The sequence below is a fragment of the Euphorbia lathyris genome, chromosome 2 (assembly GCF_963576675.1).
Source record: "Euphorbia lathyris chromosome 2, ddEupLath1.1, whole genome shotgun sequence".
In the NCBI taxonomy this organism is placed as follows: Eukaryota; Viridiplantae; Streptophyta; class Magnoliopsida; order Malpighiales; family Euphorbiaceae; genus Euphorbia; species Euphorbia lathyris.
Genome location: NC_088911.1, coordinates 38,445,035 through 38,468,928, shown reverse-complemented (window position 1 = coordinate 38,468,928; position 23,894 = coordinate 38,445,035). Strand labels below are relative to the sequence as shown.

Sequence of the window (23,894 nt, the reverse complement as noted above, 5' to 3'; positions counted from 1 at the left end):
GGGTCTCTTGGGTATATTTCAAGACTTCCGTTTATCTCACCACCTGTCCCAGTTCTCTTTCCCGTCTCCGATCGGCCCCTCTCCGAATTACGACCGCCGTCTGATCTGTGCGTGAGTCCCACGCGCCACTGTCATCAGATTCATCCATTTCCACGCACCGACGCGTGAAGTCTCCTCCGCAACTCCGTCTTACCTTCCCGGCGTCAGAGTCTTAATTCTGGCCACCATGTGTGCTCGCCGTCGTCCAGTACACGCCCCTCTCAGGATCTGCTTTTCTGGTACCCTTCTTATTCACGCGTATTTTCCTTTAGGGTTCTGTTCTTTTCTTTAGAAATAGAGTTTTACTTAAATTAGGTTTACTACTTTTAATTTTAAGTGTCTTACTTTTTAATTTAACTGTATTACTTTTAAAGTAAAAAAAGTAAAGTAAAAAAAAAACAACAGTAAAAAAAAAGGGAGACAGTAAAAAAAAAAACAAAAAAAGTTAAAAGAAAAAGAAAAAAAAGAGAGAGATCTAAAAAAAAAAAATATATATATATATATTTAGCTTTTTCAATCTAGTTTCATGGCAGAAGGAATCGAAAAGAAAATTGTGACTGAAGTTACACTAGGCTCCTCCAGAATTACGGATAGAAAACTAATTGGGAGTCAAAATTACACTCAGTGGCAACGGACTATCCGTAGGTTTGTCAACAGTGCTGATTTAGAAGATCATTTAACTGGTAATCCTCCGCCTAAAACAAATGCTGATGTTCGTAAGAAATGGTTGATGGAAGATTACAAACTGTTTAATCAAATTCAAAACACTCTCGATCCCACAGTTGATGATGTCGTGACTCATTGTGAGACCGTCAGGGAACTATGGGAATATCTTGAGTTTCTGTATGCTAACAAAAAGGATATGTCTCATCTTCATATGTTGTTGTTAAAGATTTATCGTGCAGAACAAAAGAATCGATCTCTTCTGCAATATTACACTGAAGTGAAACAGGCATACGAGGAAGAGAACAGTCTGTTTCCAATTGTGTCTGATGTGAAACAAATGCAAGCACAGAAGGAGCGCGTTGTTGTTCAATGATTTTGGCCGGTTTAGGTCTTGAGTATGATGTGGCACGTACACAGTTGTTGACTAGTGGGACACTCCCGTCTCTCGCGGAAGTCTATTCTCGTTTACTTAACGTCTGTAAGGATGGCATAATGGTTTCTGGTACATTGTCTTCTGACACAGTAGCATTGGTAAGCAATGCTAGCCAAGGCCGTCGAGGGGGAGACAATAGTCCTTCTAGTGGCCACCGTAGCTCCCCTCGTACTTGTTATCACTGTGGGGGAGAAGGGCATGTTAAGAAACATTGTTGGAAACTGCATGGTAAACCACCCCAACACTCGGGACAGCACCCTCTTCGAAGATCTGCAAATATGGCAACTCAAGGTGGCATCCTTCCAACCCCGTCCTCCGTCACCATTTCTGCCGATTAGTATGCTCGGTTTCAGCAACTTTCTGCAACTTATGATGCAGAACAACCATCAACCTCAACCTCCGCTTTGGCTGATACAGGTAATCATGTGGCATGCCTCTCCACCTCCTCTCGTAGTTGGGTGATTGACTCTGGTGCTACAGACCATATGACCGGCAACACAGGTATTCTTTCTTCTTTCCAACATCTGGCCAATTCTCCATCCGTTATGTTAGCCAATGGCTCAATGGCTTCTGTAATTGGACAAGGGACAGCTCACCCAACATCTAATATTCCTTTATCCTCTGTGTTATGTTTACCCAATTTTCCTCTTAACTTATTATCTGTCAGCCAACTTACTAAGACTCTTAACTGCTCTGTTGTTTTTTTTATCCTACCCATTGTTTTTTTCAGGATCTTGGGACGAAGAAAATTATTGGTAGAGGGAACCTGGTAAATGGATTGTACGTACTTGATTCAACTTATCAACAAGTGTCAAAATCTCTTATCTGCACAAGCGCGTCTCTTTTGCGACTTCACTGTCAATTTGGCCATCCGTCTTTTCCAGTTTTACTAAAGTTATGTCCTAGTCTTCCGCGTGATTCTACTCTGGAATGTGAAGCTTGTCAATTTGCTAAGCATCACAGAGTTTCGTATCCACCGCGAATCAATAAACGTGTCGAGTCTTCTTTTTATTTGGTGCACACTGATGTATGGGGTCCGTGTCCTGTTGTGTCCAAACTTGGTTTTCGTTATTTTGTAACGTTTGTTGATGATTATTCTCGTGTTACTTGGCTTTATCCTATGAAAAATTGTTCAGAGTTATTTACTATCTTTTGTACCTTTCATGCTGAGATTCGCACACAATTTAACAAATCTATTTGTATTTTGCGAAGTGACAATGCTAAAGAATATGTATCTTGCACTTTCCAATCGTATCATTCCCAGCATGGTATTATTCATCAAACTTCTTGCATCGTTACCCCTCAGCAAAACGGTGTTGCCGACCGTAAGAATCGTCACTTATTAGAAGTCGCTCGAGCACTGTTGTTTCATATGCAGGTTCCTAAAACCTTTTGGACAGATGCGGTCTCCACTGCCTATTTTCTCATCAATCGTATGCCCTCTTCAGTCCTTAACGGTCAGATTCCATACTCCCTTCTTTTTCCCTCGTCTTCTTTATTTCCTCTTGCACCACGTGTTTTTGGATGTACTTGTTTTGTTCAAGACATGCGACCACAAGTCTCCAAACTTGATCCCAAATCCATCAAGTGCATCTTTGTGGGTTATTCTCGGACTCAAAAAGGGTATCGTTGCTATTCTCCTTCTTTGGGTCGTTATTTGGTGTCCGCTGATGTTACCTTTTTTGAAAACACTCCTTTTTATGGTCTTGGATCAACTCTTTCTGTTGATCCGGCAAGTCCATCTGACGATAATTATCTTGTTTATACTGTAAGTGAGCAGGTGGTTTCTGTTCCTTCTCGACCAATTGTCCGTCGTGTTTATTCTCGGCGTGAGCGTCTTTCAAGTGATGCACCTTCTAGTGCTCCAGTTGTCAGCGTTCCCCCTCCAGTTTCGTCTCCAGATCCTTCCCCATCTTCAGATCCTAGCATTGACCTTCCTATCGCCCTCCGAAAAGGTACCCGCCAATGCACTTACCCGATCTCTTCATTTGTATGTTATGATGCATTATCACCTTCATCGAAGTCTTTTGTAGCTTCTTTAGATTCAGTTGTTGTTCCTTCCTCCCTCTCTGAAGCACTGAATCATCCTGGTTGGCTCCAAGCAATGAAAGAGGAAATGCATGCCCTTGAACAGAATCATACTTGGGATCTTGTGGCACTTCCATCTCAGAAGCGTGCTATTGGGTGCAAATGGGTGTTCACTGTCAAATTCAACCCGAACGGTTCTGTTGCTCGGCTAAAAGCTCGCTTGGTTGCAAAAGGTTATGCACAGACTTATGGCATCGACTATTTAGAAACGTTCTCCCCTGTTGCCAAACTATCATCTGTCCGATTGTTTGTTTCCTTGGCTGCTACTTACAATTGGCAACTTCATCAACTTGATGTCAAAAATGCCTTTTTGAATGGTGATTTACGTGAGGAAGTTTATATGGAGCAACCACCTGGGTTTGTTTCCTTGTATGGTTTGAAGCAATCTCCACGTGCCTGGTTTGGGCGATTCAGTGCTGCCGTACAAGAATTTGGTCTTCGTCGAAGTGCTTATGATCATTCTATGTTCTACTCATCATCTAGTTCCGGGTGCATTTTACTAGTGGTGTATGTTGATGATATTGTTGTTACTGGGAATGATGAGACTGGTATTAATAAATTGAAAGACTTCCTTGGTACTTGTTTTCAGACAAAGGACCTAGGACAATTGAAATATTTCTTGGGGATTGAAGTTTTTCGGAGCCGTAAAGGGATTTATCTCACTCAAAGAAAGTATTGCCTGGACGTGTTAAATGATGCTGGATTGATTGAGGCAAAGACTTGTGATGCACCTATGATACCAAATGGGAAGTTGAAGCCTGACGATGGAGAGTTACTTCCGAATCCTGAAAAATATAGACGGATTGTTGGAAAATTGAACTATCTTACAATCACTCGTCCTGATATTTCCTTCGCAGTGAGTGTTGTAAGTCAATTTATGTCATCTCCTAGAACTTCACATTGGGATGCTGTTAGTCACATTCTGAGATATCTAAAGGGAACTCCAGGACATGGGATATTGTATCAAAATCATGGTCACCACACTGTAGAAGGTTTTACAGATGCAGATTATGCAGGTGTTCTTACAGATAGACGTTCTACTACGGGTTATTGTGTATTTGTCGGAGGCAACCTCGTATCTTGGAAGAGTAAAAAGCAGAGTGTGGTATCCAGATCCAGTGCAGAATCTGAGTACAGGGCTATGGCACAAACTACGTGTGAACTTGTATAGCTACGGCATCTTCTTGGTGAGATTGGGTTTGCTCAGACCAAACCTATGAAGTTATGGTGTGACAATGAAGCAGCTATTTATATCGCTAACAATCCTGTATTCAATGAGAGAACAAAACACATAGAAGTTGATTGCCACTTTACTCGGGAAAAGCTAGAAGATTGCACAATCACAACTCCACATATCAGAACAGGGGGACAATTAGCAGATGTATTTACCAAAGCATTGCCGGGTAGTCGAGTCAACTATATATGTAACAAGCTGGGCATGATTAATATCTATGCCGCAGCTTGAGGGGGAGTGTAATTGTATGGTGTAAACTGACAAGGGTTGCTACAAGACTTTTAGGCTGCTTGTAGGGTAGGTATGGGCTGTTTGTAGGATAGACTTATCCCTTTGACTCTAGGGTGTTCAGTATACTAAATCTGTGTATATATATATGTATCATCATGTAAGATAAGTGAGATAGAAATACCAAATATAGATTTCATAAACAATTAAAGGCCCAAAAATAGAGTTTTCAATTTCTAACATGACAATACGATTTATAAAAATAACTCATATCACACAGTCCATTTAAAACGACTATCATCATTTTTGTTATATTTACATTATATATAATAATGTAAAATATATAGATAACACGAGTTTGACACGACAAAAAGAATTCTATAGTTAATTGGACGAGATATTTGAAATGTGTAAAAGAATCCTATGCAAAGCCTGGGGCTTAGAGAAAAAAGGAGCATGATCAGAAGCTTTAAGCTGGAAAACTTGTTTAGGAGGATTTGATTTTATCATTTCCTCTTGAAGAGAGACAGGAATTGCACAATCTTCTTCTGCTTTTATGTAAAATCTTGGGACTGAACCATACTTGTTGTCTGAAAGAACAACCTTTTCTAAAATTGGTGAAAATGGGATTGGTCTCATTGATACTAATGCCAGTGCTATGTCCTGCATTTTCCATTCCATAAAAAAAAAAAAAAAAAAAAAAAAAAGTCATTTTTCAGAAACTTTTATGTGTATATATGAAATTAATGTGAAGGGTGTATATAGACATACCTTATTTGAACATTTGTTAAACAATAAATCTCTCAAAAAATCCTTGTTAAGGTCAATAGAAGTTGGAGGGTTATCTTTGCCATTGCCATACACAAATACCTGAGCTTGTCGTATCAAATCACTACAATCCGTCTGAAATACCAATAAAATCCATATCGGGGTGAAAGGTCTGAATAAAGAGTGATCTTAAAATAATGGTAATGACAAAAATAAATTGAATCTTACGTCGAAGATGGAAAGAGAGTGACTGTATTATTAAAATGTGTTTCTAATACAAGTAGATAAGTTTATAAGTCATAAGGTCTAAGAAATATCACTTTGGTCGTGGACGATATCTATATAGTATTGGAGCAGTCTAGGAGAGTTAGTCTAGGCACCGCATAAGAAAATCTTTTCTCTCCAAAACTCAATCTCCTTCCATATTCCTTTCAAAAAAAAATTCATCATTTAATTAAAAAATAATATATTATGTAGGCTAGAATGATCCACACAGAAAATTAATGATTTTTTTTTATGAAAGATATATGGAAGGGGATTGGATTTTGAGAACATACGATAATCTCTCAGGCACCGCCTAAGGCCTCCTCCATTTAGGGAAAGCTTCCAATCTAAAACGTATTCAACTACCATACAATTGATGAGATCAAAATGTAGTTTGTTAAAATAGAATAAAAAATCAACAACAATAATACACTCTGTTTTTTTCTCAACCTCTGAATCGCAACCACAATAGCTCAATAGGAGGACTTCCACAATTTATTTCACAACTTTTTTCTTAACAATAAAGAAAAAGTAGAAAAAAAATTGTTGATTTGCTCGATTTGCAAACATGTGTATGTGGTTTGTGCAGTTTGTAGTTAAAAGGATTTGATTCAAAACTTTTTTTTTTATAAAAAGTACTTATAGTTTAGTTAATTTGTAAATCAGGAGCTCCGTCTGCAAAAATGTTAAAATCACATGAATTTTTGTACTGTATCCTAACACTAATAAATTGTTAACTGATTTTTTTTTTTTTGGTAAATTATCCAAAAATTTGATTTTTATTTAGTTTTTTTTTATTCGGTAAAAATTAATTAAATTTAAATTTATAAAAAAAAAAGATATGTATAAGCATTAGGCCCTAAAATACTGGAGTAACCAGTAAATATATGCAAAATGCATTGTATGAACTTGGTGAGTACTCAAAATTGTAATTTGAATGGTAAATAGCATACCTGTTGGGATAAAATGTGAAGGGCACTCTGGGCATTGGACAACATTGTTGCAGATATAAAAACTGATTTATCTATTTTATCAGGAAATAATTCCATGACATGTGATATACAAGCTCCTCCAATATCATGTCCAACCAATATCACCTTTTCTCCTTCTTTAAGATTTTGAAGAATGTCAATCAATGGTTTAGTGTATTCAGAAAGAGTAGTAATTGGATTTGTATGAGAATCAGATGTTAAATCAACTGCATCAACTCTGCAACCACTTTCCTCTAGAAGTGTTATTATTTTATACCAACACCATGCACCAAAACCTCCTCCATGTACTAGGATAAAATGCTTCCTTCCAACCTCTTCAATCTTTACATCCTACAAAAACAAATGTGTCATTTCAAACTTTGAAAAATTTGTTGGTCCCGTGTGATTAGTTACAAGGGGGTTAGAAACTAATATAACTTTTTCGTTTTAATTAAGCTGACTTAATATAGTTTCTTGAGTTTGTTAACTCAGTTTAGGTCAGCACGGCCGATTGTAGCGTAAGACAGCTTTAGTCAGAAGCTGACTAGAGCTATTTTATATGTGAGTTGGGAATTGACACTTTTGTGGTCAGCTTCCAACTCAGCACTGTGTTTCAACAAAATTCTATTGTGGTCTAAGACCAAATGGATCATTACATCAATAATGATACCGATGTGTTACTATTAGAGTGTTCTAAGACCAATTTGATCCTGAACCATTTAGAAAGTTTTTTTTTTTTTATGAGAAATTCTACCATAGTCCAGGATCAACGGGTCCTAGACCACTCAGAAGATAACACGTTACTCTCGGACCATTTAAAAAGTAACATGCTAGTGAATGTACTCATTAATACCATATATGTTACATGTTTTGTTATTTGTCTCTTGGTTTAATACATCATTTCCCTCATGAACTTGCCCAAAAAGTTTGATTGGCCCTGAACTTTCAACGTGTTCTAATAGTCCCTCAACTTGCATAAAATGTAATCAATTAATTACTCGGTTGCAAAAAAGTAACATACACGCGGAAAGTACGTTGCACGCGCCTTAAAATATTATTACATAAACATATTAAAAATGAAGTCATAACTTGCTTAATTCTAAAACTTGTATTCTCTAATGTTAGAATCTCTCACCTGACTTTCATTGTTTTACTTTCCTAAGATGCGTGCAATCTACATTCCGCATATATTTACTTTTTTGTAACCGAATGATTAATTGATTACATTTTACGTAAATTGACGAGCTATTTGGACTTTGATATAAGTTGAATGGCTACCTGAACACTTTGAAATTTGAGCGATTAAACTTTTTAAGTAAGTTAGGAGGGAGCCTTGTCTTACTTAAGCATTAGAGTTGATAGATAATATATATGAACATCATCGATATCCAGCCTCATATCGACATGGTTACACTCGTTATCACTTTCTAATTTGTTCATTATTCAAAATTTTAGTGTCCGAAAGAAAAATGAGAAGAAAATCAACAATTGAGTTTGTTTTCCAGTTTCCAGAAAAGTCAATAAATAAGAAAGAAGAAAAAAAGAATGAAGAAAACAAAAGCAAACCTGATCAAGAGAAGAAGAAGAAGAAGAAGAATGCCTAGAAGTGGAACTCTTTTGAAGAGTTTGACATTTCTTAATTGATCCCTGATTTTGATAAGCAACAGAACTTGATCTTGGAAATGGCAATGAAAGAGAACCATTTCTTTGATGCTGCCGGAGAAGCATAGCAGCAGCAACTGCTTCTGCTAATAATTCATCATCAACATCTTTCTGTTTCTTGGAGAAAGAAGAAGAAGAAAAAGAAAAAGAAGAAGGGAGTGGTAAATTAGAAGAAAGTTTTGAGTCTTTCTCTGCTTTCTTCCTTACTTCATGTGATGAGATGCAAGCTAATGCATTCCCCATTTTCAGATTAAGAAATCAAAAGCTTCTTAAACCATATTATATGCAATTTTGCATTGCATATACCAGATAACCTATAATAAATTAATGTTACAGAATCATTGATTTCTCCTCATAAGATATTCAGTTGTTTGATTTGGTCTAAACATTTTGATGCCCTTTCTTGTTGCTGTCTACATCATATGCTTTATGTGGGTAAGAGGTATGATTTAAGAAATAATACTAAATAAGACGAGTACAAACATTTTTTGTACCGTCATTTTAGACCTCATGTATTCTCGGACTCTTTGAACTCTTCAAGATAAGTAATAATAATATAGCTTACCTCATGGGGTTTGTGAAAAATACAGATTCGCAATTGAAAATTCAAGATTATTATGCTAGGCTGGATGATTTTGGACCTTAAATGAAAACAGACCCAATTTAAAATCCACTAAATAGAAGAAAATTTAAAAAAGATACACCTAGATTGTGAAGACCAAATTATATTACAAGACAATAAGATGAGGACAGGTTAGAAATTTACAAATGTTTGCATCTCCGGTTAACAAGCCAAACTTCGATTCTTTAATTTTTTCTTTTTTTGAGGGATTCTTTAAATTTTTCTTATGGTCATGCCAACAACTTAGAACTTAAGAAGATCTTCCACCCATTTCATTTTTTTATACGTTCAAACTCATGACTTGCCACGTTGGCTAAAATAAACGATTACAACATCCCGTCAAATACAGTTATTTTGACTTGGATATATGAATTCTAGGTTCATTTAAAAAAAAAAAAAAATCCCAACGACTTGAAGATCAATCTGTTCAGCAAATAGCAAAGAGAGATGCCAGAGAGTTGTTTTCTCTGAATTTCAATAACTTGTTAGCTACTAATATATAGATTTTGCAGCCAAACATAACTAGTCACAAAAGATAACATCTTTAAATAAAATATTGCAAGTTTTTCAGTCCCACATAATATGAAACTACTTCATCAAGTAATAAATTACAGCTGCATCACCACTTTTACTGAGAAATATTTACCTACATTACGGGTAACAAAATTTTCTACATCTTAAAACAACAACCATTTGAATGAGACAAGGGACAAAAGGTTAAGAAGTAGGAGCCAAATCTGTGCCATGATGAAATCCCTCACTTCCAATAAAAAAAAAAATTAGATGGGGCACCCATGAAATTAACTGCTGTGTCCTCCACTGAAACATCATCCTTCCAATTCATGTAGTACCAAGTCAATTGAGAATGAGAACGAAGATTCCACTCTATGTAACGCTTAACGGCAAATAGCCATACAGAACCAAGTGTGTGAACCAAAATATTACTTGACCTTGACAATAAGCCCTTCAAAATTCTTGATTCTATCCAACGGTGTCCGAAGGGAGCCAGTCGCAGAGGGTTCCAAGTTTCAACAAATGGCTCCATCTGCAATTTATAGTTAACTATAGGGCAATATAGCAGTCTAGTGAAGAGTGTATGGCATGCTCGCAGAGCCAGGAGGTCATAAACATGTATAACAGGAGCATTTGCATCAAAGACCAACAAATGAAGTAATCAGGTTAAAGATTAGCGGCCAGAAATTTTAACTCTGCACAGCATAAAAGTGAGGGGCAAGTTCGGTCAACCATAAATAGTCGATTCTAGTAACATTCCGGATGTATTTATTACTCGTCTGGAGTAGTTCATTGTAAATTATGCACTCAGCCTTTGACTGGAACAACACAGAAGAAGGGTGAATCTGCACAACCTGATCACTGCCCAAAGCCCTGCCAATATCATTTAGTTCAGCAACTGTTAAGAGGTCTCAAACATAGGGAAGATCTAGAGAAAAATGATAAAATAGGAGGATGCATAGAGAAAATTTGGCCTTAGTGAATGACTAGATGCGGCCGTTGATAAGGATGCAGGCAATTAAAAATGCAAAGGACCTGCATCACGATTTCCACAGCTCAATAAGATATGTATGCAGTACCTGTATGTTCCCTCAGGCTGCTTCAAAGCTGCATTAAGGAAAAAGGAAGCTGCAAGACATCTTCGGAACTGAAGCATGTCCTCCCCACAGGAAGAAACACCAAGACCCATTTGTTCAACATGTCCACGAATTTGACTGGAAAAATTAAAGGGAAGTGTAAATTCTAACACCAAATGTAAGTATTACCATGATAAAATGGAAAGAAACTTAAAATCACAGTTGTTGAGATGACCAATTTAGAGAGAAAAGAAGGATAATATTTGACCTGTGAATGTCACGAGCATGCCTCAAAGAACGACTATTAATAAAGTTCTCCTTGCACCATTTCCTCAGAACTTTTTCAAGTTTCCCTTTTAACTGTTTTTCATTAGTGATTTCCATCTTTCTCTTTCCCAAAAGTTCATCTGCTGCCCGATAAACATTAATTAGAGTTAGGTGATCTCCATCTCGACTTGCAAAGAACTTCATTGCACTTCTTGCCTGCCAAAAGAAAGACAAAATGGTTTCTTGACTAAAGGTATCACCTAACAGGAGAAATGCCAGTAACATTAATAGCACAGAAGTAGAGAAACGGAAGTTCAAATGCATCATCGTAAATAATGTTAACAAAATATGAAAACACACTAGATAGCTTCATAATAGCAGATTGACAGTAACAATTAATATCAGAACTTCTCATTTAAAGCTTCGATACTAATGCATATAGACTTTTTTGGTGTACTTATCATCGCAATTGCAAAACGTCTACAAATGCATACCTCGTCCAACTTCTCTCGAGGGCTATAAAAAATAGAATCCACTGAAAGCATTGCAACAGTTATCAGCATTTCTTCCAAGCAGTTGAACTGACTTGCTAATATGAGAGCTTTGGAATAAATAGGATCCAAGGGAAGACGAGCCATTTGATGCCCAACGGGATCTGATAGCTTGCACTCATCTGTCAATGCACCCAGTAGAAACAAGTGTTCCAATGATTTGAGGATAGCTGCCCTGTTCAAATGCACAATGAACTAGAGATATAACATATGCCATTCTTAGTCATTTTAGAGGATAAATTCAGTAACAATAGGACTAATATGCTCTCACAATAACTGTATATCTGTACTATGTTTTCTTTCTATACCTATCTAGACTTTAGACTTTCTTGTGGATCTTTTACGATTTTACCAGGTTCAAACCAATGTAAGTGTTCATATACTACAGGGAAGCATAATTGGACCGTTACCTTTATAGACATTCAGTCAACTTTGTTGATAAATTTCATGAAAGTCAGGATACCCAAGAAGAGAGACATGCAGAAATTACAAACCAGCAAGACTGATATAATCTAAACTCATTACCTGGATGGTTTTTCCATGAAATCAAATCCAATGATATCGTCAACACCAAGAGCCTTGAGCTGCAAGATAACATTTGAAAGGTTGCAGCGCTTAATTTCTGGCTTTGTGGAATCCTCAAGTTTCTCGAATTCACTCTCTGGATAGAGTCGAAAGCACTTGCCAGGTCCTTCACGTCCTGCACGTCCACTGCATTAAAATATAACCATTTATCGTCATAAGCAAAATCCTAATTTCAGTAGCCACCAAGCAAAACTCATTCAAACAACAGAGAGAAAAGCACCAATGAGCATAAACAATATGATATGACAACCATCCTATGCATATAAGCTTCAAAGGGAACTGAATAATTAAGACTTTATTTATCCTTTATTGAGTAACTAATCTTATGCTTTCAACCACCTAAGTCCACACAGAAGAATAGGAAGAAAGATTCACATCAAATTATAAAAGAAACAAAAACCTAAGATAATTGAAGCCGATTGAAGATAATGCTCATAGAAGAAAACACCACTCCAGCATGCCACACAATTCCTACAACCTGTCCTATCATAGGTAGTTTAGTTATGGTACAATATGTTTGATAAATAAGGTAGTCAACTACAGAGCACTGAACGCAATGTACTCACAATTCATTCATACACTGAAATCTTCTTGAACATGCTCAACAAACTTTGTTCGACTTAGTCCTTACACACAAAAAAAATGTTTCTTTTTATTCTCCAAGGAATGGTTTGGTGTCTACCTCCTTTGAAGAGCCTGAGCTTTTGATGTTGGAATTATTATCAATGATTCTACTCCTTTGACTGGATCATAGGAACGTGCTTTTACAAATCCAGGATCTATAACATACTTGATTCCAGGAATTGTCACAGATGTCTCAGCAATATTTGTTGCCAAAATTACCTATATAGATCATCAACTGAGTAAATAATAAACTATAGACTAGGAGTATTAATCTTACAATGGAATTTCAAAAGCATCAAGAAATGCAGCATTATAAAAATATCAGAGTGCTCATGGATGTATTATGTCAATGTATGTTCACTTATCTTCATACTTGACAAATAGGCATCAATGGATAAATGGCACATAGCCCTTAATTATGTTCAAATAATGCTCACAGATATCCTGCAATCCATTGCTATTCTCCAACATCACAATAACATAGAAAGTTAAATTCACATTGTCAACTTGACATCATGTTAGGGTAGATATCCAAATTATTGAATAAAACGATTATTTGTATGTCGATGAAGGAACATTTTAAGATATTCTCGTAATAGATTCAGCAAAAGAGGAAGTGCAGAAGCTGCTAACTTTAAGGAAGGCGTACGATTTATACCAAATAAACATTTCCATACTGTCATGGACATCCAGATATAGCATATATTTGTGAATCAGATTATAATATATACCATGTCAACGCCACAGTTACCCCCATCTGAGACTCGATCAACACTTTATGTCAATAAAAATGACAACATTAAGTGCCATTCTATTTGTACACTTATAAAGATCAACTCACGTGCACCATTAAGCTACCTTGCGATGCTCAGGTGGAGCTGGCATGAAAACTTGCATTTGCTGCTCTGATGGAAGAGATGAAAATATGGGGACAGTCAACAACTTTCGGCTGGTTTCAGGTAGTTGTTGAAGCCGCTCAATCACAAGTCTTTCAACAGATTCAATCTCTTCTTGCCCTGTGAGAAATACAAGTATGTCACCAGGGGCCTCCTCCAAGTGAATCTAATAAATCATGGTAAAAAGAAGCATCAGAACTCATTTGACTCAAAAGAGAAAATAAGAACTAATGTGATGAATTACGAACATTATCATCAATTACATATAAAAGTGAGAACTCAACAAGTCATCACAGTTGAGAACATGAAGAATCAAATCAAAGAAAACCAAAGAATGAACAGAACTAGAGTAATCATAGGAAATACTCAAAGAACAACTCAATTAAACTTGAATAAAGCACTACACAACAACCTGAAAGATTGTGATCAAGGCTGCATCAAGATAATCTGGCTCAGCATGAAGAGTATACAGTATATCCACTTGATGTTGGCGTCCTTCAACATGCACAGCTTTGGCACCACCAAAGTACTCGGAAAAAACACGAGCATCCAAGCTGGCGGACATGATGATTAACTTCAGTGGAGGAAATTTTCTGTTGCAACTCTGCCTGAGAAAACTATCATGTCGCACACCATTTTCTCTTTCCTTCAATATCCCATTGTTTACCTTCTCAGTGTCAGTATTGTCATTGTCACTCACAGATGACAATTTCAACCTCGCTTTTTGTACATTTTTAAGCAACCCCAGTAATACATCAGTGTGGACAGTTCTCTCATGAGCTTCATCAATGATGATGACTGAATATCTAGAGAGGTAAGGATCCAATAATGCTTCCCTGTATGTATATGAAGACTGACATCAGTTTTGAACACAATAAAAGATTCACCAAAAAGCCTAAATAGGTATATAAAGAAAACATAGAACAGATATGCAACACATAAATAATGGAAAATCATTTTGCCCATGAATAAATGTTTATGTTTAGCACATAATTTGATAAGTGAATGATACAACAAAACCCTTGATTCCCAACTAGTTAGAGTCTGTTACATAGATTCCTCTTCTCCAATCAGTCTAGTAAAACATACAATCTTTTAAAAGATCCAACAAATAAAGGTAATTGTTAATAACCATAATCGAAGCATGTCTGCGTCTTTTTTCCCTTCCCTTCTTGACTGCAGTTATGTCCATTCTTCACATTTACAAACAAGACTATCCATGGGCTGGTTTGAACATGTCTAAATAACCTTAAAATTCCTTCTCTAACTTTATCCTCAATAGGTGCCATACCTAGCTTTTCTTAGATACAATCACATAATTTGCTACGCCAATTTACCAATCATAATGTATTCTTACTGCCCAACACTTCCATAAAACATATGTTGGCATGATAGTTGTTTATAAACTTTCCTTTCGGTTTTATAGACATATCTCTATCGCATTACACTCCTATTGTACTTTTCCATTTCATTGATCCTGTCATGGAACTAATTGAACTAACAGCTTAAGCTGATAGTTGAAGGCCCAATTCATATTAATATCTTACACACCCCCACATGCGAATGTCAACTGGGCTTGAAGCATGAACAACACAGACTCATCTTACCATGTGTTGAAATTAAATCAACAAATGGGGCCCAAGAATCGAACCCTTGATCACTTGGTTAAAGAGGCTCTGATACCATGTCACAAAACCAAATGAACTAAAAGCTTAAGCAGATAGTTAAAAGGCCCAATTCATATTGCAAGATGCAAGTGCGCGCCTGAGCAACACAAGCCGCACTAAAGAAAAATAAATATATAAAATCATAAATAACAACCACTAACATTATGCAGAAAATACTAAATCATATCCAATTATCCATAATCTTAATCATAAAATACATAAAATAAATTTCAAATCAACTACTAAGTACTAACTCATCCATAATTATAATTCATAATAAAATTATAAATCTATAAGACTAAAGTTCAATCAAATCCTAAGTTAATTAAGTAATAGTCTAATAACTACTTTTCATCAAGACTAAAGTCTCCACCTGTGATTCTTCTAAACTATTCAAAATGAGCAGCATTTTTTGTGTTGTTCTTTGCAATATCTGAAAGATCCTAAGTTGCCCGAATCATTTCGGGACTAAGGCTTTGTTGTTGTTGTTGTTGTATAATTTCAGCTGTAAATCATATAAATAGGAAAGGGTGTAGATGAAAACGTCCTATTTTTAATTTGCTACTAGGCATACCTCCGTCAAGGCACTAGGCTCAGAGAGGCGTAAGCAGGCACGCGCCTCTTGAACAAAGCCTGCCTTTCGGCTTCTCAGGCAACATGCCTGGAGCCTAGAGCCTTTTGAGCCTGAGGCACACCTTTGACAACTATGGGCACCTCTCTGGAGATGCTTGAGTATTTGCATTATCCTTGATGTTTTTCTAAACTTACAATGCCTAAAATTATCACATACGAGATTTAAACCAATTAAAAATCCTAAACTTGACCTTAAAACCATTAATAAAACTATATTGTTTTTAGTAAAATGTATAAGATGGGAATTGTGCAACTAGTGAGAAAATAAACAGCACATTTAGTAAGACATTGCATGACGATAAGTATAACTAACATTACCTTAGTAACAATCCATCAGTCATATACTTTATCTTAGTAGAGCTAGAAGTGGTGTCATCAAATCTAATGGAATATCCAACTCTTTGCCCTAACTGAACCCCACATTCCTCTGCCACACGTTTTGCCACTGTGACAGCTGCAACACGCCTAGGTTGAGTAATCCCAATAACTTTTCCATCCCGACAGAATCCAGCATTAAACAGAAACTGTGGTAATTCTGCAATTACGAAGGCCATAGTTCCAATTTAATTTAGTTTTCGAAATCACATAAAAACAGAGAAAAAAGACCAATAAAAGAAATTGAAACTTACGAGTTGTTTTTCCACTTCCAGTTTCCCCAACAATGATCAAAATGTCATTAGCTTTAACCTCCTCTATAAGCCGTGCCTTAACTAAATAAGAGTGTATAGAAAAAATTAGCATAAGCTTACGTTTAAAACTAAAAAAAAAAAAAAAACAGAGATGGAAAGAGCTTAAAAAACCTGAAGCAATCGGCAAAGACTCCCTCTGCCTCTTAATATTTTCTCTTCTGCATTCAGATGAAAGTCATTAAAAAATCAGAAGAAAATAGAAAATAGAAATTCATAAAAATAAAATAGGAAAAGATGAGGAAGATTGCCTGTCGATAGAGTCGGCGTTTCGAGGTTGATTGGAGAATTTGGAGTGAGGTTTATGGGTTTGAGGAGTGTTTAACGCCATTGACGGCATCTCCTGGGCTCAAAGAGGAAGAGGAATAGTGCAGTGAAGAGAAGTCTACAAAATTCGCCGACAGAATTGCTCCACAAAATAGACCTACTTTTTCTCCCAAGTCACTGCACTATAATTTTCATAAATATTGAGTTTATGTAAATTTCACTAGTTTTAACTTGGTAGGTGATGTTTTCCGATAAAAAAAAAAAAAGAACTTGGTAATTGATGGTTTCTTTTTTTTGACAGAGGTAATCGATGGTTTCAATTCAACTAGTTTTAACTTTTTAATTTTTTTTTTTTTTTTATTTTTTTTTTTGACAAACTACTTGTTTTAACTTGGGGAAAATATTACACCCATGGCCACGGCCACTCAACTTTATCCGTTTTAATATTGTGGCCACTAAACTTCAATTCTTAATGGTATGATCACTGAACTTTACACTTTTTAACACCGGTGACTACTCAATTTTAACTAACTCCTCAAAGTGACCGTTAACAACCTTAAAATGAAAATATTCAAGAATTAAAATTGTTCAAAATGACATTTACCATGAAACCATATTTTTTATTTTCTAAAATCACATTTTTCTTAGCTTTCTCTCTCTAAAAATTCACTCTCTCCTAACAAAACAACACCTAAATGACCTCAAAACGAAAATTTTCAAGAATTAAAATTCCTTAGAATATTATTAACACTTTAATACTTTGGATTTTTTATTTTTAGGCCGTCAATGGTCGTTTTGAGGCGTTGACTGGCCATCGGTGTTAAAAGATGTAAAGTACTGTTAAGAATTGAAGTTCAGTGGTCATAATGTTAAATGGATAAAGTTCAGTAGCCATGGGTGTAATTTACCCTTTTAACTTGGTAAATGCTTTTAAAAACAAATTTGGTAAGTGTTTTCAGCCCGTTACAATTCAACTGTGCTTAAACTTTTTTTTGAAAGGTTAATTACAAATAAATGTGATATGGTTTTATGGATTTGTAGATTCATACATGTAGTAGTTTTCGTTACAAATGTAACCATGTGATTTGCAAAAAAAAATTATTTTTTTTTATTGATTTTGTCAAATTTTACTGATAACAATTTCAAACTGAAAATTTTCAAGAGTTAAATGATAATTTAACCAACTTTAATTCTTCAACTTTTTTAGATTTGACATTGACAATGTCAGTAAAAAATAAAAAATTTGCAAATTATAGGATTGCGTTTATAACTAAAAATACCACAAATATCAATCTGCAAATCCATAAAACCCGTGGAATCTATTTATAATTAACCCTTTTTTAAATTAACCTTCTTCCTTAATTATTTTTTCTCATTACACTCCCACCATCAGGAAGCTTTCAATTTCTTTCATTAGTTTGATAGGCGATCATTCTCATCCCATTCACACACTAGCTCCAACCGTTAAATTAAAAAAAGTCACTAAATTTGGAAAAGAATATGTTTGATGTAAGAATTTTGAATTTTTTTTTAAAAAAAACTATTTAGTTTTAGGTCTAATTTAGCTGAAATCATACTTTAATTTTCGTAAATTATTACTTATTACTGTACAAAAAAATCATTAACTTGAGCAAAAGTAAAATCTTACCTAACTTCTATTTTTGACATAATTTAATGTAAAATGTATCTTAATTTAGGTAAAGTTATTATTTACAAAAAAAAAAAATCATTAACTCGAATTTCACATGAAATATTTAAATTTTATGTAAATTTTTTATTGTTAGACATAATTTACGTGAAGTGTGACTTAATTTACGTATAATTGATATTTTACAAAAAAAAAATTATTAACTTTACGAATAAATCAATTTTCACGTAAATCTTTGAATTTACACAAGTTCTCTATTGTTATACATAATTTATGTAATGTGATACTTAATTTACGTAAATATGATATTTTACTAAAAAAATTTATTAACTTCACGAAACATCAAATTTTACGTAAATCTTCTATCGTTAGACATAATTTACGTAAAACGTGACTTAATTTACGATCCAAGTCACTGTGAATTCTTATGAGTAGTATAGGAAAGACTATGCATATGTAACTTGCTTGATGCTAGCCACTATGGTCCCTAAGCTGCAAAAGCAGTTCATTGACCAACAGGCTTTTTGAGATTATGAGAAATCTCAAGGAGATGTTTTAGGAGCTGGCCCGTTAAGAATGGTTCGTGACGACCAAGGCACTTAATTCATGCAAGATGGCAGTAGGCGCTCATGTTAGTATCCACGTGCTCAAGATGAAAGGATATATTGATATCCTTGAGAAGTTTGAGTCACTCATCTCAAGGGAATTAATTGTTGATCTAATTCATGGGTCTTTACCGGATTCTTTTGAACAATTCATCCTAAATTAGTATAACATGTCTGAGATGGATAAGACTGTTGTTGAGCTTCACGGGATGCTCAAGACAGCTGAACCATCGATAAGAAAAAATAGGAGTCTGGTAACGCTGGTGTAGAGAGGGAATGCTCTATAGATGTGTTAAATGCTAAAAAAACTAAAAAGTTCTCACCCTAAAAGAAGTATATATATTTAATGTTTTATAAATCCAATACTATTTTTTTTAAAAATTATACAGCTTTTATCCTTTTAGTTTACTTTATGAAAAATAATAATTCAAAAGGTTAAAAAAATAAATAATTAATGATGATAAAACACAATTATTTAGAAACGAAAATTCAAATAGATAAATATAGAAAGTAATTAATGACAATAACATAGTTAATTAGAAAAAAATTCAAATAAATAAATAAATAAAAGTCTTTAATATATGCAATTGTTCCACCTAACTTCAATTTGCTATATTCTTGTATTTTTAAAAAGGCTTATTCCTAGGGTTTCTTCTTCTCACACCGCCGCCGCCGCCGCCTATAAGATGAAGATTTTCCTCTTGCCGCCGCCGTCTGTGTCGGATCTCTTGTCGATTTCATGCTCCTGTTGAGAGCCTACTCCTTTTGAGAGTGTTTTTCGGTCTCTGATTTGGTTTTTCCTCTCGCCGCCGCCGCCTGTGTCGGATCTCGTCGCCGCTACCGCCGTCTGCTTTGTGGTTGTTTTATTTCCGATTGATGTTGGGTCTGTTTCGTGGTTGTTTTATTTTAGATTGACGTTGGATCTGTTTCGAGATCGTCTGGCCTGGTTGAGATCGGCGCCGCCGCCTGTTCGTGACCGACCGCCGGATCTGTGAATATTCCGTTCTTAGGGATCTGTGATTTATCTCTAGCTGGCTGTACCGGTTCATCGGATTGATTGTTGAAGATTCACGTTTGTGTAGTTTTCTTATTTGCTGATTTTGACTCGTGGTCGGCTGATTATATGCTGTAATATTGGGATCTTCTTTCTTATGTTGCTGAGATCTGTGAATTCTAATTCAGTTTACCTAAATTTTTCATTGAAGTCCAAAGGAATAACGGGATTCGGCTTCGATGTATTTCGCCCGCTTCCGTGTCTGATGAGGAAATTGTAGTGTTGCTTTGCTAGGAAGAAGGAAGGGGAACAAGAAAGAGAAAGAGGAAAAAAAAATAAGAGTTCAAACTTTGTATTCCTGTATTTTGTTTTGAGTTGAGTTCAATATCAAGCCACTTTTGTGGTGATATGCTACGGAGATAAATTGAAGAAATTCTTAAGTAACTGAAGAAGATAAAGAAAAAAAGAAATAGAATTCAAACTCTGCATTCCTATATTTTGTTTTGATTTGAGTTCATTATCAGGCCACTTTTTGTGGTGATATGTTTTGGTGAATTCCCCTATGAGAATTGGTAAAAAGATATGGATTGGTAAAGAGACGTATAGTCATCGCTGTTCTTTCATCACTCAAGCTGTTCTTTCATCACTCAAGCTCTGAAGTTCCTTTCCTCTTGCTTTGTGGAAGTGGTTTCTTCTCTTGGAATCGATTAGTGGTTTTTTCTTTTTGTTGATCAGAAAAATTTCCAATTTAAGATAAGATAATGGAAGACCAGATCCACCAATTAAAAATTGTTGACGATGGGTTTGAGTTTGAGGCAACAACCACCGAAGGAGAAGCGACCGATTATAAATGGTGCTTGGTTGGATCTCTTGTGACAAACAAACACTTTAATTTTGAAATTTTTAAACATCGAATGGCGAGTATATGGAGATCGGGGAAGGGTTTAACGATTTCTGAAATTGGAGGAAAATTGATTTTATTTAGATTTTATCATCCGTATGATCTGAAATGGGTTAGTGAAAACGGTCCCTGGACTTTTGATAATCAATTGTTGATCTTGTACACTTTGAAGGAGGGGGAAGACCCATCTGCAGCTCAATTGACTCATACAAACTTCTGGGTACAGATTCATGGTCTTACACAAAATTTGTTTACTGAGACAGTGGCACGAGCACTGGGAAATTTCATTGGGTCTTATGTATCTATGGACTCAAAAGCAAAATGGATAAATGAACAGAGCTATCTTCGTGTGCGAGTTAGCGTGGATATCAGACAACCATTATAAAGGGGAAAGAAGGTAAGAAGAGCAGGAGGTGATTGGTTGAACTGTGTTTTTAAATATGAAAAATTACCAATTATATGTTTTATCTGTGGTCTAATTGGACATCTAGATAGACATTGTGAGATCTTTTTTCATAGTAAGGAAGAAGACTTAGTGAGGCCTTGGGATGCTTCTATAAAGGCTCCCTTACGCCGTGCTAGTGTTATGGGAGGAGAAAGATGGTTGAAGGAAGATGCCAGGCCTGAAGGAAATATGGTGTATGGTTTAAATAGAGAAGCTGGTAGTAGTGCAGTAGGACAACAGAAGGAATCAACTCATAGACATAATCTTCGGCATCTATCAAAGAACTTTGGTGTCAGCATTTATGATCAGGAGGTTATGGAAACATCTCCAGTTAATATCCTGCAAGCAGAAACCGGACTAGAAGTAGGAGAGGAAAGGAAAATACGAAGGGGAGAACTTGCCTCATTTCAACCAAAACCAATTGAGAATATTCAGGAGGTAACTATTCAAACTATGGAAGTTGATGATCTATCTCCAAACCAGGAAAAGGACAATGATAATAGGGTGGGTGAGCAAGAACATAATGTTCAAAACAAGGCAAAACAACAAACAGGAAAGGCAGGCCAAAGGGTCTGCCCAGAGCAATGAAAATCTTTAGTTGGAACTGCCAAGGTCTGGGCAACACTAGGACAGTTCCCATTCTGTGTGAGCTCATCAAAGCTCATAGGCCTGCTATTATTTTTTTGTATGAAACTCTGGTTTGTCAATCTCGTATTGAAGCTATCAGGGTACGCATTGGTTTCGAAGGTTGTTTTGTTGTTGATCGGATAGGGAGAAGTGGAGGAATATGTGCTTTTTGGAGGAAGGCTAGTATGTGTTCCTTAAGGTCATTTTCATCAAATTACATTGATTTGACTGTAAATGACCATAGGGATGGAGACTGGCGCCTTACTGGTTTTTATGGGTATCCGGAGAGAGCTAGACGAAGGACTTCTTGGGATTTACTAAGAAGCCTTGCTGCCGCCTCTTCCCTCCTATGGGCTATTTTGGGGGATTTTAATGATTTACTTGTTCATAGTGATAAAAAAAGGGATACATGAGCATCCAGAGTGGTGTTATAAGGGTTTTAGAGATACTTTGACTGATTGTGGCCTTGCTAATATTCCGCTGCAAGGTTATCCGTATACATGGGCCCGACACAGAGGTAAACCAAATGAAATTCAGGAGCAGCTTGATCGAAGCCTATGTACAGATGCGTGGGGGAGACGTTTTCCTGGTAATATTTGTGTTAATTCTATTGCTCCCATTTCAGATCACTCCCCAATAATTTTGCATACGTCAACCGACTCAGCAGTTCCGAGGCAAAAACAGTTCAGATTCGAGCAACGGTGGCTAAGGGATGAGGAGATTCGGGATGTGATTAAGGAGGCATGGGGATCAGACAGGCGAATGGTACTGAGTTCGCGTTTAACACATGTGGCAGAAGCGCTTATGAGATGGGGCAGAAGTAGTGATGTCAATTTTCGTCAGAGAATTAAACATTTACAGACGAAGCTAATACAACTACGTGATGTGGGGGATCCGAATAATAGTGATGAGTATGAGTCGACTCGAGTTGAGTATGTGAGAATTATGGTTCAAGAGGAAGATCACTAGAAACAGAGAGCAAAAGTTTTATGGCTTCAGGAAGGAGATTTGAATACTCGTTTTTACCACTCTTTTGCCAATGGAAGGAGGAAGCAGAATAGTTTAACAGGGCTCAGGAATAATGCAGGAGAATGGATAGATGATAAAGATGGGATGGGGCAGATTGCAATACAGTATTTTGAATCAGTTTTCTCTGACAGTAATAGCGAGTGGAATGAAGTGGTAGATTTAATGCAACCACGCATCACTGTCCAGGACAATGAGCAATTACTACGACCACTTACAAAATAGGAATTCAAGAGAGCATTATTTGATATGCATCCTGATAAGGCTCCAGGACCTGATGGATTTAATCCAGGATTTTATCAAAAATTCTGGGACATAATTGGGGAGGATATCTTCAATGCTGGGTCAACATGGTTTGATCAAGGTATGTTCCCCTCTGAGCTTAACAGTACTATCATCACTCTCATTCCAAAGTGTGAGAATCCTGTTATTATGACTGAACTTCGTCCAATAGCACTGTGTAATGTCATTCTCAGAATTTTCTCAAAAGTCTTAGCAAATAGATTGAAAATACTTTTACCTAGGATTATCTCTGAAAATCAATCAGCTTTTATTAGAGGGAGGTCTATTCATGACAATGTTTTGATCGCATTTGAACTTATTCATAGCATTAACAGTAACGTTGCTAAGAAAGTAGGTAATGTGGCATTAAAAGTTGATATGAGTAAAGCATATGACATGGTGGATTGGAATTATCTGAGAGAATTGATGCTGAAGTTGGGTTTTGCAGATAAATGGGTAAATTTGATAATGCATTGTGTATCTTCTGTGCAATATATGGTTAGAATAAATGATCACTTGGTTGGTCCTGTTTGCCCAAAAAGAGGACTTTGCCAAGGTGATCCACTATCACCGTACTTATTTCTGCTTCGTGTTGCAGAGTTAAGCGAGGGGCGCCTGCGATTTCA

General features: G+C 36.1%; 2 protein-coding genes across 2 annotated transcripts; both read right to left on the bottom strand.

The window, feature by feature from the left end:
- Positions 1 to 5,045: 5,045 nt before the first annotated feature.
- LOC136220479 (putative methylesterase 11, chloroplastic) lies at positions 5,046 to 8,737 on the bottom strand. Its single transcript, XM_066008291.1, has 4 exons — positions 8,258 to 8,737; positions 6,674 to 7,042; positions 5,460 to 5,591; positions 5,046 to 5,351 (listed from the first exon to the last, which is right to left on the bottom strand). Exons 1-4 carry the CDS (start codon positions 8,594 to 8,596, stop codon positions 5,073 to 5,075), a joined length of 1,119 nt encoding a protein of 372 aa, XP_065864363.1. The 5' UTR covers positions 8,597 to 8,737; the 3' UTR covers positions 5,046 to 5,072.
- Positions 8,738 to 9,481: 744 nt separating this feature from the next.
- On the bottom strand, positions 9,482 to 16,918 carry LOC136217845 (pre-mRNA-splicing factor ATP-dependent RNA helicase DEAH10). Its single transcript, XM_066004515.1, has 12 exons — positions 16,725 to 16,918; positions 16,588 to 16,634; positions 16,417 to 16,497; positions 16,106 to 16,322; positions 13,900 to 14,323; positions 13,450 to 13,653; positions 12,650 to 12,810; positions 11,908 to 12,093; positions 11,326 to 11,557; positions 10,833 to 11,047; positions 10,568 to 10,702; positions 9,482 to 10,361 (listed from the first exon to the last, which is right to left on the bottom strand). The coding sequence occupies exons 1-12, from the start codon at positions 16,811 to 16,813 to the stop codon at positions 10,178 to 10,180; spliced, it is 2,175 nt and encodes a 724-aa protein (XP_065860587.1). The 5' UTR covers positions 16,814 to 16,918; the 3' UTR covers positions 9,482 to 10,177.
- Positions 16,919 to 23,894: the final 6,976 nt, after the last annotated feature.